This window comes from Uloborus diversus, chromosome 5 (genome assembly GCF_026930045.1).
Source record: "Uloborus diversus isolate 005 chromosome 5, Udiv.v.3.1, whole genome shotgun sequence".
Taxonomy (NCBI): domain Eukaryota; kingdom Metazoa; phylum Arthropoda; class Arachnida; order Araneae; family Uloboridae; genus Uloborus; species Uloborus diversus.
The window spans coordinates 139,414,772-139,430,076 of record NC_072735.1 but is presented as its reverse complement, the minus strand read 5'-3'; the positions used below and the strand labels follow the sequence as shown (position 1 = coordinate 139,430,076).

The window sequence follows — 15,305 nt, the reverse complement described above, 5'->3', positions numbered from 1 at the left end:
TAAATCATGTATTTATTAATTTCTCTGATATGTATGTATTTATTTTCATGTGTTATTTTTATTTTATTTTACTTTTTCATGAAAACTATATAAATAAAATATTAAATTATTATTGATTATCAAATGCTGACTTAATATTACACTGTAAAAACGATTCAGAAACGTTCCTGGAAAATAATGGGCAGCTGATGTGCCCAATTTCTTCTAGTAACATATCATGGAAAAACCAGGAACGCTTTCAGCTAAAAGTCGGTAACCTGTCTGAATTTAACCTTGAAACTTTATGAAGACGTGCGAAATCTGCCCTCTTAAGGAGCCATGTTCCTCTCCAGAACCTTCTAGAAAATTAAGTAGGATTAGTGTAATTGATTAGAACCTTCCTAATTTACCAAGAAAGCTTCATAAAAATCAGAGCGACCACGACCAAAGCTATGCAATAAGGAACCAAGCATATATCTTGCTTGCAATTCCAGCCTTACACAGCTGTAGCTATCCATTGATATTTTCGCCCTCATTGGGAGCTCAGTCACCCTGGACAGGCTGGAAGCAACCTTAGGCCGATGCACTTAATAAACACGCTCATTCAATCTTTAAACTGGTTGCTAAAAATATTTTCCACAACAGTGAAAAGTCTGCACGCGTGCAACCTGTAGCTATTCAGGAAACTTTTTTGTGATGATACTTGTTTTTACGGGGAAATAGGTTAAAACGTGTGAAGTCCCGAAACGTTCCACGGAAATAACCAGTAACGTTTCGGAATTTTTTTACAGTGTATGAAATTATATCATATTATTGTTATTATAACATTTGATCGTGTTTAATTAATAAAAATTAAAAAGTGTTTAATGTGCACATTAAATGAACACATACATATTAAAGAAGTTATAAAGAAATGATATAAGCGAAATAAATAAATCTAATAAATCGTTATATAATGTTAAATAATGAAATATTTAAACAAATTTGAAAAGTGTCCATAATTAAGTCCAGTAGTGTAGTTTACCATTAAAGCTATTTAAACAGTAGGGTAGACCGGGGCACGTTTGCGCAGTGCCCTTTTATCAAAACGAATTTTAAATGGAGTGCCAACAGTCATAACAAATTGATTCTACTCTCTAGCACATGTTCGCATACGTTTTTGAGCATCAGTCGAGCTTCGGTCTAGCATGCAGAAATAATAATCTGTTTTCTACCAATTTGAGTAAGTTTTGTGTTGACCGTTTTGAAGCTTATTGTGAATAAATAATACTTATTAAAGAAAGAACAAATACATAAAAAAAGCAGAGTTTTAGCCTTTTTTGAGAATTGTACTTGTATGAACTAAAATATTAATTTTCTTTTTCATGTTAAAAAAAATCCAAACTTGGCGATGGGGCAAGGTTACGCGTTGACGTCGGAGCACCTTTACGCACGTTCTTACTGTGTCTTACTTAAACGTGCCCCATGACACTCTTTTTTGCTCCGAACTGTCTCAAACCTTTTTAGTATTTTCAGATTCTTTAGTTTTGAAAATCACCATCTATTTTTTAATTGAGTTACAGTTTAGGTTGCAATCATGTAGTGCTGTCTTCATGCCCATTCAGCTTTTACTTTATACACTATTCAGTCTGTAATAAATTTGCTTTATTTTAACGATGGTAAGACATTATGTTCAAACCCCTAACAGAACCACGATAAGTGTCAAAATAAATATGCGTAAACGTGCCCCATGTCCGGGGCAAGTTTACGCTACCGACTTTGACTCAAAAATACTTTTTTTAACGGTTAAAAACACGAACTGAGACACAGCTGAATATACCAATTTTGACTCCATTAACTGCTTCATAAAATCGCCATGTCTAAAATTTCCTAAGGTGAAACAGAAAAATTAGAAAATTCATTGAAAAAAATCCGCGTAAACGTGCCCCGGGCTACCGTATCTTCTTAAACCACCAGCAATGCTTCCAGAGAAAGAAGTTTGATTTGTTGAAATCTAAAAATAGCATTCTTTAATAGTTCTCTTGCGAAGATCAAATTCTTAGAACCTCACCTCCTCTGGAATGTCATCCAATCTCCTAGATCAGTCATGCATGTACTTGAATCCAGGTAATGTCTCTTGTCTAAAATTTTCATCAACTTGGTTCAGTGGTAAAACAAATAGCTTAAATTTTAACCACGCGGATGAAGCATAAATATTGATCAGGTATATTGAAAATAAAATTTCTGTAAGTTGTATTCTAATGTCGGCTGCTTATCTCAGAAGGAAACACAGGGTGTATATAAAATCCTGCACAAAAAAAAAAAAAAAAAAAAATGCATTTAAAAAAAATAAAGATTTGCGCAAAATTCGTTTTGTGTTTTGATCGTTATATCATTTTTTTTTCATTGGTACACTATTGGAAGCATTAAGAAAATGATATATAGGTGCGGCTTACATCAAAAATTGAAAATAACGTCTTTGAAAGAAAAAAGTTCTCAGAAGCGACACAAGCGGGTTTTCATATAACCTGGAAATTTTTAAAGAACTCTACGTATCTCTATAAAACTACTGTATTAAAGCATTCGTTTTTGTCCTGAATAATGACAGATTCTTAGAAAAAATTGATCCTAAATAATGCTGAGCCGTTAACTATTGGCTATGGTGGCTTGATTGGTAAAGGGCTGTTCACTTACCGGCCGTCCGTCCCGTCCATCCCATTTTCTCCACACCCGGAACAGGTTTTCTTTGCTGGTTGCCAAGACAGCAAGTCATCTTGGACGGGACCGGTTTCGATCAGAAGAACCTTGATATCTGACGGCAGTCAAAAGTAAAACAGCATTTTATTGGTTCCCGTCAAGCAGCGCGATCTTCTCTATGGCGGGAGAATTTAGTCACGCGATTAATGTACGGCGACCGTATGTAAATGCTACTCTGCTTTCGTCGGCAGTTCGTCACGTCAAAAACGGGACGGACGGCGGATAAGTGAACAGCCGTTTTAAGACGTAGAAACTCGTAATTGGTGAGTGCTCTATCCGAATCCAACCCATCAAAGATCGGGCCCATTAAACCTGTTAAACCACGTATAGTTGTAGGTATGGGGGACCCTGGAGTGTATTTAACGGTTAACTTTTGCTTCCTGTTGGTTTCCAAACTACGAGTAAGTTAATATTTAAAGATTAAAAGGTAGCCCGTCAAGGTATGACAGGTGAAAATTGCTTCTACATTTGAACGAAGAAATTGCCTGTTTGTGATATTTTGAAGGTTGAAATTTTTACCCTTGATTCAGTGTGGAGTAACCATAAAATCTCTAAACCGGATCCAGTTCAGTCCTGTAAAGCATTTCCCTGCATGTCAATTATTAAGTTAACATGCCGTGAGGCGAGTTTCATTGTTGATAACGTCAGCGTTATTCAATCACTGGCTATTATAATCGGCTATTATATTATATACTAGTCGACCCGTGCGGAACTCCGCACTGTGTTTCAGATCGTTTCATAAGGCATTTCGCTCTTTAAAAATTTCAGAAAGAACATTATAAAGAAGAACCGAAAAAAGTAAACGGAAAAAAGTAAGCGCACAAGGGAAGGCATGTAATTTGAAGACATCAGTAACAAAACCTCGTTAAATACAACTTTGTGATAATTTGATCATCGCTCACCTTTTGATTGTACATATTTTCAATGCAAACATACATATCATTAAAAGTGTAGCTGAGTGACTCGTGAAAAAGCAGTAATTGTGCATGTGAAAAAACAGGTTGTGGCAAATACAGTCCTGCCCATGTGAGCATCTGACGGGAAAGAAAGAAACATTATTGGCACGGATTTGAACTGGCGCGATTCTGATTAACAGTACGACACTCCAACAAACCCAGTAATTGCGCCTTCCTTTCCGAATGCTATTCATTGAAGAAATGCTTAGTAAAAAACAGCAAAACAGCTTTTTGCCGAAAAAAAATTAAGATCATGCGTCTATGTTTTGTCATTATCCAGCATGATACGATTTAAAATTATTCGTAAAGCATGGAATTTTGTTAAAGAATGAGGAAGTTCTCACGTAGCGATTGAAATAAATATTCTAGAGAAGTAATAAATTTGATTGAAAATAAGTGTTTATATTTTTGAATATTGAACTATTTCCCACAGCAGGCTGCTTTAACCGTTCCAGCTTAAATGCCCGCACATGTTTCGCTAATAATCGAACACTTAAAATTCAAAACCAAAACCAGTTGAACTGAGTTCGTTTTTTAAGTGTAATTTTTCGAACGTAGACAAAATGTTTTTTTTTTTCAGCCGAAAGCAGAGGAGTAGAAAATGATTTCTTTCTAAAGAAGTTGATAATAATTTTAATGTTTTATATTGTATTCGAATAAAAAATTAAATGTTTACTGGGTGTTTTGCGTAATATTTTTTCATTTCTACAAAAAGGTCGAACACTGCTATTAGAAAAATCCACATTTCAACATACCATGAAAATGTTTTTCAGTACAAAAAGAATTCCCTTGAGGTAAATCTAATACTTTTTTTATGCTTTCAATATGCTTAGTGGTCTGGACGGAGTCAAAGCTTAAAAAACAAGAAGTTCCGTCTAGAACTAGACGAGCCTACTTTCCCGTATACCCATACTACTTTCTAGTACCTGATTAATATTCTCAAAAATAGCTAAAATCGCAAATTTTTTCAAACATATTTTTTTTAATATTTTAAGCTGATTTCTAGGAATAAAATATTCCTTACTTTTCTTCAAAGAAACGAACAAATAAAATAGCAGCACCTTTTAAACAAAGCAGCTAATACACTTCTTTCCATTAAAAAAATTTTTTTTAACAGCTTTCAAAACGAAAAAATAATAATAAGTTCATTAAAATAAATACATCATATAAAAAAAAATCGTTTCTTTTTCCCCTGTTGCCGAAAATAATTTTTTAAACGAATTAATGCACTTACCAAAATAAAAAAAAAACAATAAAATGTCAACTTAAAGAAATAATTTTCATTGTCAAAAAAAAAAATCGTCTGCGCATATTTTTCGAGTTTATTCACCGAAAACTAAATACCTAAATTAAAACTTTAGCGTGAAAATAAAAACAAATCATATCAACAATAATCATTTTACAGTTAAAACCACAGCAGCGGAGTCGGAGTCGGAGTCAATCTCATTTTGGGATAAAAGAGTCGGAGTCGAATATCCAAGAATCGGAGTCAGTCATTTGTCCTCCGTGTATAAATGTTTGCCAAAGCTACGAAGTCAGAGTCGAAGTCGGGGAGTCGGAGTCCGATTAATTGTCGGGAACAGGAGTCAGAGTCGGTGTCAAGTCCCCCTAAATTCTCGGAGTCGGAGTCGGGAGTAGGTCGTCAAGAGCTATTTCCAGCAAAGTTTGTTTGAAGTAAATCCGCCTTCAAGTACGGAATCTACATTGACTTTCAGTTTCCCCGTAGGCGCTAATGTTAAGGGATTTGAACTGTTCAAAATTGAACGGAAAATTGTTCAAATCAAAAAGATATCTTATATACAAGTTTTTTATCAAAAGCTTTTTCCTACAAAGTTTGTTTGAAGCAAATTCGCCTCACAGTTCGGAATTGCTTTGAATTTCCCCGTAGGCGCTAATGTTAAGTTTTTTTGAACTGTTCAAAATTGAACAAAAAATAGTTCAAATCAAAAAGTGAAATATGGGAATGAGGTGTCCTTGCCGATATCTTTCGAACAAAAAAAAGTTTGTTCGAATCGGACTATTCATTCAAAAGTTATTAGGGGGGGGGGGACAGACAGACAGACCGACAGACAGACAGACCGACAGACAGACAGACCGACAGACAGACCGACAGACATTTTTCCCCATCTCAATACCCTACTTTCCAATTTTTAATTTTTCAATATTTAGTTAATTATTTTATTTATTTTTGACTTTTTTTTTGTTTTTCACGATATTTTTAAGATGCATTAAGCCTTCTTTCATGCTTTTTTCTTCTTTTTCTGACTTTTACTGGGAAAGTAGGCTAAAAAGGAAAACACCCTTCGATTAACAGGCAACTTATTCCGAATGATAACTGTAGCCGGCATAAAGGAGTCGAAACACCAAGTAGCATTCCCACTGCATTTATTTTATTACGTGTGTTATCTGTTGTATGTTATGAGTACATGTAATGCGTAATATTAATCTAAATTTGCTATTATGTCGGACAGCCCGAGCATGCCCGAAGTTCAGTTAGTTTATAGCCGAACGCTCTACCGAAAAAAACTTATCAATTTAACCGAACAACTAAGTCCAGTGCTTTTAAGCTTTTTTTAAAAGCACACAGACACACAGGTTATTTTTTTTTCTTGGCGAAAGCGACGCAAAAAGTTGCAAAATTGTATTAGAACTTTGCTTTAAAAAAAAAAAAAAATCTGCATAAGAACTTCAAGCTGCATCAAGGTTTTACAATAGCACGGGGCGTTTCTGAAAACTTGATTTTTTCGACCTAAATCTACTTTTTGTCATTAGCTGGCCTGATAAATCTCAAAATGAGGAGCGAATAATATATAAGATAAGATATTGAAGAGAAGTGTTTTTATTTTTGAAAAGTTTTACAATTTGTTATCGCAGGCTGCTTGAACCATTATAACTTAGATGGCAGCACGTGTTCATCATTTAACAGCACGGTTAAAATACAAAATAATTTGAACTAAGTTTTTTTTAAGCATAGCTTTCGAATGTAGTAAAAATGTGATAGGCTATTTGTTTCTTACAAAAAGAAGAAAAATAATGTAGTTTACCCTTCAAATTGAGGTAGTAATTTTTTTACTTGTACAAAGAGTCAAAAATTCATTAGAAGAATCTATATTTCAATATACGATTTATTATTTTTGTCTGATTAAAAAACAATTCCATTGTAGTCTGAAATCTTAAACCAAAAAAGCTTTAAAAAAAAAAAGCCTTACAATTAAGAATCAATTTAGCTCCACGTTGCATCAAGTTTTCATAACAGCAAGGAGCATTCCAACATTTATTCTACTCCCTCATATTTGTTATTCATTGATATTAAGTGTTCGTGTAAAGCGCGATATTTATCTAATTTTTTGATGCAGGATTGTCCAGACGTGGGCCCGAACACGCATTCTTCTGGTTACCAGTCGAATGCTCTGCCTATCAAGCTATTCAGCTCCGTCGGTTTCACTGCAAGTTAAAGTTATAAATATAACCGAAAACCTCATTCTGGTTCTCTAAAACTGGCTTTTGACAGAAAAAACAATTTTTAGACCGTGGGTCTATTTTCGACCGTATTCTGCATGAGTAGCTTTAAAATAAGGTGTAAATCAAAGAAATCGACCAAGAATTGATGAAAATCTCGCGTAGAAATCAAAAACAGGCTACAGAAATAATATATAAGGATGAGGATAAAGGAATCATGTGAGACTATATATATATATATATATATATATATATTTGTGTGTGTGTGTGTGTGTGTATTGATGTCTTAATTTTCCCCTCTAAACATCGTAATTACGCTTATTGTTCGTTCAAATATATTATGTGGAAATCCAAGAAAATAATTCTTACTTTGGTTAAAAATACAGCACTGCTCTACCACGTTTTCAATGATTTCAGTGATTTTACATCCGAATTTTTTTTCTGAGAATTGTTCCAAGTTAAATTTTTAAAGTAATTGATTGTCGGTTCTAACATTATTTGATCATAATACTCTTTTTCTTCCTTCAGGTTCAAAGTAGCTGCTCGAAAATTAAAACCATTTTTGCGGACCAATAAATCTTTATGAATTGCTATTTCAGAAGTTTTTTCATCCGAGTCACTTAATTAGTTTTCAAAATGTTTTTGTCTTGAAATATTTTTTTTTCTCCTCAAAGGTTTTATTTACCTGATATTTTTGAAACTTTTGTTTTCAGCCATTTTTATGCAAAAGTCTGGAATTCTTATTATTATATTTTGAAATTAATATTATTACCATGATTCATTCAAAAACTTTTCTTGTGAGTGTGTTTCCTTGAAATTAAAGCACTATTGTCATCATGCTGCACATGTACCACGCGATTGATTTCCTCATTTGTGAAAACAAATAATTTTCAATTGCTGTTTGAAATATGAAAACATTCTGAAAGTTTTAAAAGACGTATTTCATTAAATTAAAAAAAAAAATGCATTTCTTTCGTAAACAGAATGAAACATTATAAAAAAAAAGAAATATTTTGTTCAATATATGACCTGATTTCAGCGGCATGCATTTTATTTATTTCGAACAAATGCTTATAATGCACAGAAGTTAACACAATCCATATATTTTTTTAGCCATAAATAGCGAATAGTTAATTATTACAGAAGAGAATAATAAGAAATCATTTTTATAGTGAAAACAAAACAACGGACTGTTAGTGATTTATATGAGGTATAAACTTTGATACAATGATTTTGAGTAATATGGAAACATCTGCGCTAATTTTGCGCCGCTTTACAAATTTTAGTTTTATTTATTTTTTTCAAAGGAAAAAAAAGAGAATAAGGTCCACTGCTATATTCTTTTGTGAATAATTTAAAGTATCAATTTTATATTTAACAAAATAAGGTGGGGCACAACACAAGTTTTGCAAAGAAATCTGAGATTGGAAAGATTTTAGGAATAGGATATTGCTTCTTTTACTTCAATAAAGAAAGTAATTATTAAAATCAATGCAAAAAAATTAAATAATTCATGAACAAGAAATCACATCATGCAGAATCATAATAAGAGTATTAAATACCTTATATCCTAAATATGCTATTAGTAAGGCCTCTGATAAGCTAATTACAGCAAGTGATACCTGAAAAGGAAGTAAGATTAAGTCTAACTTAAATAAAATCTTTACATAAATACCACAAAGAGTTCATTAAAAAAACATTGAATTTATATACTGTACTGTGTCAAACTGAGCTACTTATGTAAGAAATAGATAAATATGACAAAGGAATAGACAACAAATAAAATACATAATTATTTGTAATTGTTGCAACATTTTCTATCATTTACATTTCACACATATACAAACACATTTCTTTGAGTCCTAAACTTTTTCTGCAATGGAACAATTTACGAGCTATTGTATTTTTTTAAAAACATTTATTGCTCTTAACTCCGTTGAACGTCTCCTAGCCATTAAATTCTTTGGATTTTAATATGTCCCACAAAGTCCTTATTTTTTACTAACTGTACAACTCCTTTTCTTGAACTCCAGTCCAGATGTTGTTGCCATTTCTTGGTCCAAATGCTTTTCTTAAAAGTTTGCTTTTAAAGCCTATTATATATTCTGAATCTTTGGTGTTTAAAGTAAAAGTTTTTCTGTCATATGTCACAATATGTCTAATTAGTCGAAAAAAAATAATTTTAATAATTTTAAAAAACTAATTCGCAGAAGGAAAAATGGAGAGCTGCTGTTTGGACACAAGGCTGTAGTGTCACTCAAGAATAAGATGAACGCGAACACTTTCAACATTTTTCGTCTAATTTTCTCTTTAAATTCTGAAATTCGCAATTTATGAAATTTCCCAACGTGATAGGGAAAATAAATATTTTGAAATAATTTTTCAATCATAAATAGGAATCCTTTGCGTATCGAAAATTTAAATACATAAATACATGACTGCTCGAACTTTATATGCTTGTGTCATATATGTTTCAGTGAAGACGTATTTTGAGCGGGAAAATGAACTGCGAAATGAAGCCTTAAAAATCAAAGGAGTCAATTTTTACTTTCTTCTATATCTAATATATAGAAGAAAGTATTGGATTCGTGCAAATTTTCGAATTTCGAATTTTGACGGATTCGAACGTTTTGAGGTGTGCTGAGTTCATTTCGACTATTTTTGGAAAATGTCTGTCTGTCTGTGTGTGTGTGTGTGTATGTATGTATGTGTGTGTGTGTGTGTGTATGTATGTGTGTCACGTCTGTGTGTGACCAGTTTTTTGTGGCCGCTCTACAGCAAAAACTACCGCATGAAATCGAACGAAATTCGGTACACATATGTGCCCGTATGTGAACTTGTGCCCATTGGTTTTTGGCGCGAATTCCTTCAAGGGGGGTGGAGCAATGGGACTTTTTTGAGTTACGCGTGCTTGCTATTCCTCAGGAAGTAACTGGCGGAATCAAACAAAATTTGGTCCATATGTTGCCATTAACAGGAACAGGTGCTGATTCAATTTTGGTGTCAATAACTCAAACGGGGGTTGAGCTATAGAACGTTTTTTTGTCGTCAATTGTGACTGCTGTATCTCAAGAAATAATGAACGGAATGAAAGAAAAATTTATCGGCAAGTAGCCCTTAGTGGGTATAAGAGCTGATTTTATTTTGGTGTCAACAGCTAAAAAGGGGGTAGCGCAATCGCCCGTTCTTTTTTTCCATTGTGAGTACCCTATCTCAAGAAGTAATGCTACGTTCTGGTTGAAATTTGGAATATATGTGAATCCATACGTAAACAGGCTTTGGTTCAGTTTTGACGCCAATCGCTCCAAGAGGTGTTGATTTTTTTTTGGCGAATAAAAATAGCTTTATTAATGCAACAATAAGAAAGATAAATCGTAATAGATTGTCGTCTGCGTATTTCTCGTGATTTTAATTGTATGGAAATGATCGGAAATATTATCTCAATGATTTAAAATTTTTAACTGTTGCCATCTTATGTTTGTTAACAAATAAAATATTTGTAATTAATTCAAGCAATGCTTTTAAAATAACTTTCAATTTTCGCTCTTTGCTTTGCTTTTGCAATAATTCAGACATTGGGATGGTCGTCAAGTTTTTGCATGTGTTATTTTGTTTTTGTTGGGAATATTGCTTCCTCGTCAAGCATGGGGAGGGATCAGAAAAAAAAAAGAAAAATATAGAAGAAAGTTTCGTGATGGCCACAACATACTAGTTTAAAATAGGAAATTGTTGAAAATAAACCTTTTACCATTATCAGTGCGTTGCTGATTTATAAAACTGAAACATTTCAAAGCTTGCCGTTTTTCTCGTGTCCCAAATTCTGATGTTGTTGCTTTCATCTGGAACGCTTTTTTAAATTTATTGCTGCTGCTTGGTTTTTCAGAAATAGTCTCAGGAAAAGAATTTCAATATTACCCTCATCTCTCGGTGTCAAGAAAATTAAAAAAAAAGAACACATCAGAAAGAATGAATCAAAAGTACATCAATGCTAAACCAGATCGAACAGTTACATAAACCTTCCTAAACATCCAAATTTTATATTTATAAGGGCTTAGTTCATTTACTTGGTTGGATTGCTTATATTTTAATGCATAGTCTTATATTGTGTTTAAAATTAAATATTAAATTAGAAATTTCAGCGATATTGATTTCGACAACGTTTGACGCTCAAATATGAACTTTGTCTTGACCACTTTAGCAAAAACCTTCGAAAATGATCCGAGACGTGCCTATAACGGTACCTAAATCCAAGAACCACCATTCTTACCCTTATTCGGTCTTTTGTAGGCTTTTGTAGTTTATAAAAGAGCACAAATTCTTTTCCTCTGAAAATTATCCTTTCACCTCAATCCCACAAAATTTGCAAAATCATAACTTCGAAAAGAATTTTGGGGTACAATACATTATGAATTGGGTTTTATTTTTTTACATAGCTTATATATAATTCCAAGTAACCAGCAGTAAACTGCAGTGGGCAGGTAAATGACAGTATTTGCAAAAATAAGTTTTTGATATATTTCAAAAAAGGCGCTTTTGATTCAATACTAACAATGCAGAAATATTCGAAACAGACGGTTTTTTCGCGCTTTTTGTTTGATTAGAAACCGAATAAACAAGCTTGTACAGTAAAGCCAATGTACAATAGGTGGCAAAAAAAAAAAAAAAAAAAAAAAAAAAAAGATGAAAAATTTGCAGTTCTTGCCCTTTACCTGCACACGGCAGCATGCACACGCACATTATTTAATGAATAGAGTTTAAAAATAAATTATCTTTTATTAACAGCCTTTAACTGTGCAAATTCAATTTAGAACAAAGCGGTATCCATTAATAACAATTTGAACTAACTAGCAGCTTGAGTGACGCGTTCGTAAAACGTACAGCAATTTATGGCAAATGCCATTAAAATCCCGAAATAAATCTCAGTTGATAATATACCATGAAAACAATCTCAGTTGCAACAAGAACATACCAATTTCTACACTCACAGTTCCTACCACGCATTCAGATTATTGAACAAAGTATTAGTTCCATACGTCATTCAGGGATGGGAGGCATTTATTATTCCTCCAGTCTCCGCCCACTTTCCGATGGAGCTACAAACCATAAATAGTAAACTACCAACCCTTCATGATGATTTCCTTTTATAGAATGGAGTACATTTAAAGACCACACCCGTTTTGCAATTAGGGTCCGGTGCAATATTAGCTTCGAATTCGCAATTCCCTGCAAGGTCGTAGGCGGTTGCCATTCATGAATATTGCACTTGCACTCGCAATATCGTCAAAATAGCCTCACGCCATCGAAGTCGTTTGTGGCGAAAGTGAGGGCTGTGTTTTTTGTACAATCTCGCTATTTTGTTTTCATAATTTTACCCCTTTCGCCACAATTTCGAGCAGAAACCTTTTAAATTAAATCTCAGAAAACGAGTCGAGTTTTTTCCCAAGCTTTCAACTACTACTACGATGCAATGGAATGGTTTTAAAAAAAATATGAATAACAAAAATCATTTTCATCATTAAGAAAATTTGTCAAATAATGGTAATAAAAATAACAACAATAATAATAAAAATAGCAATTTTAATTATAGTAATAATATAGATACAGCACAGATAAAGTGCAGATAAAGATTTTGGTTGCTCTTTTTAATTTTTTTTTTAAATTTACAGTTTTTTTTTAAATCCCTCTTTCTGTGTGTGTGTGTGTGTGTGATAGACAGAGAGAGAAAGCATTAAAAAACCCATGTTTGTTCCAAAATTTCGGACAGATAAAACATTAGTCATTTCGAAGCTAAAACAATTTCGAAAATTAACCGTACGTTTTGTAATTTGTATATAATCTATCGTTTGGATACATTGCGAAACAAATCTGATAAGAAACATTTTTTCCATCAGTCCTGAGCCAGTAACTTCAGCTGTGCTTGTAACCATTCCCTAAACTCCATCTCTCATAAAATGTTTTTCTCCTTCGCAGGAGTTGAAAGAAATCGAAACAGTCCCTCCCCGCGCCCTCTCTTTATGAATCCTTTTACGTATAGGCAATGACTCTTTCAACAGTAATCCAGTCAAGGAGTGCGCGGCATTTTGAGAGATGCGAGACCTTCGCCGCAGGCATAATTCATCTTTTTGCAAATAAATAAAAATCTGTTGGTTTACTGAAACTTATGAGAATTTGGAAAGATATCTTTAGCAAAAACTCTTTTATTAACATTTCAAACTTACTTTCAAATATGTTTACAGTTCTGGCAAGCCTAATCTAGCAGCGTGCGTAATGGTGAGTTTAGGATCTGCGTAGCCTTTAAAATGTTGCCCAGTTAACCTTGCCGCAAATATAGAATAAATTGTTTTTTTTAATTAAAATCAAAATAAATGTGTTGAACTTATTTTTGGCGGATTTAACTCTCAGCAAAGAAGGACTATGTCAGAAAAAGAATTTTTTAATCTCTTTTAGTGACATTAACCTTTTAATATGATAAGAAAATCCTTTACAGTTAAAATATCTATACAAACTCTAACAACACGACACCATTTGACACCCTCAGAGACCACCCGATTCTACCAATTGCTCAGTTTATCGGCTTTAAATACCAAAAATTTTGGAATTTAACATCACTATATGTAATAAAGTATACAAAACCAATGCATAAAAGCTTTACAATGATACAATAAAACATAAAGGACACTAGAGAGTTGTCGCTTTACAAAAGATAATGTGTTAAAGTGCAGAAAAAAAATAAATTTAAATGACATTAACTATTGAAAATAAAAAAAAAAATATGTGTAATTGTGTATTAGTCAACGCCTTGAAACGTGAAGCCTTCATTAGCCAAGAGACTGAAAATCGAGTTAAGTCTGATGCGGATATGATGTTGTGAAAAGGCGATTAATATGTTTTTATTGAGTGAAAGACTATGATCACGTCTGATATACAAATGCGGTGTTAGTGAGACAGAAGAAAGTGTAATGTTCCGGACAACCTAGTTCCCCGCAAGAGCAATTAGCAGAATCAGAAAGGTGAAATCTGTGAAGATATTGTGGGAATGGTCCATGGCCAGAAAAACAACACGACACCAAACGACAGCAGTGAGACGTCATTCATTCCATGTCCCCTTTAATGTCTCTGCGACAGTATTCATTTCAAAAAACATTGTAAAATGACATGGCGGCTAAGTCATTTCAAGCGCCATTGCAGACCGACGTTATGCATTTAGAAACTTTTTCAAGGATACTTAATTTATTTCATTTTCCATCACAAACTTGTACGACTCTGAGATATTATTAATTTTAAGTTCTATTGCCGACTGCTATGTTTCTAAATTAGCATTCACTTCTTCTTCCATTGTGGGGGGTTGTCAAGACGTCATTAATTTTATATGACTTTAAATATCTTAGATACAGCATTCATTTCATCTGCCAATGTAGACTTATGTCTCTTAGTCATAGGTGTTGTTTATTTCAAATGACATTTTAAACTGACGTCCCAGATAAGTTATTCTTTTCAAGAGCCAATACAAGCTTTTATCCCTTCATTCAGATGCTTTTTGAGTGAGACTTCGTTCATTTTATGCTCCATTGTAAACTTGTACGACTCTGAGATATTATTCATTGCAGATTTTTATGTTTCCGAGACTTCATTCATTTCATATGCATTTTAGTATATCTCACACTTTATTCACTTCATAAGCCTTTGTGCACTATACCTTTGTAAACATGTAAACTGAAGTCCAGGCTACGTCATTCATTTCAGGAGTCGTTACAGACTGACGTCATTTATTTTCGAAGCTTTTCAGTGAGACTTCATTCACTTCATTTCTTATGATAAACTTGCATGACTGAGAATATATTAATTTCAAGTGCCATTGTAGACTTTTATGTCTCTGAGATATCATTCATTTCATCTGTCATTGCTGAATTTTACATTTCAAGACGTCATTGATTTCAAGTAATATTGTGGACTTACTTCTCAGAGACAGCATTAATTTCTTCTGCCAATGTACTTATGTCTCTTCGCCAGATGCGTTATTATTTATTCCAAATCACTATCTCTCTCTCTCTCTAATTAATGCGCTGTTGCCCTTTTGCCAAACAAAATCAAGATCTCTGAATTAAAAATAAAAAAAAAATCAATGCCAGGGATGCGCTAAAGTGATTTGTTGACACTGGTAAAGGGCAATAACTT

General features: G+C 33.2%; 1 protein-coding gene across 1 annotated transcript in view; it reads right to left on the bottom strand.

Moving 5' to 3' along the window:
* Positions 1-15,305, bottom strand: part of LOC129222864 (potassium channel subfamily T member 1-like) — a 368,024-nt gene that overhangs the window by 176,834 nt on the left and 175,885 nt on the right. Inside the window, exon 7 of the mRNA XM_054857422.1 lies at positions 8,693-8,752. Within this exon, the coding sequence (XP_054713397.1) occupies positions 8,693-8,752 (60 nt within the window). The remainder of the gene's footprint in view (positions 1-8,692; positions 8,753-15,305) is intronic.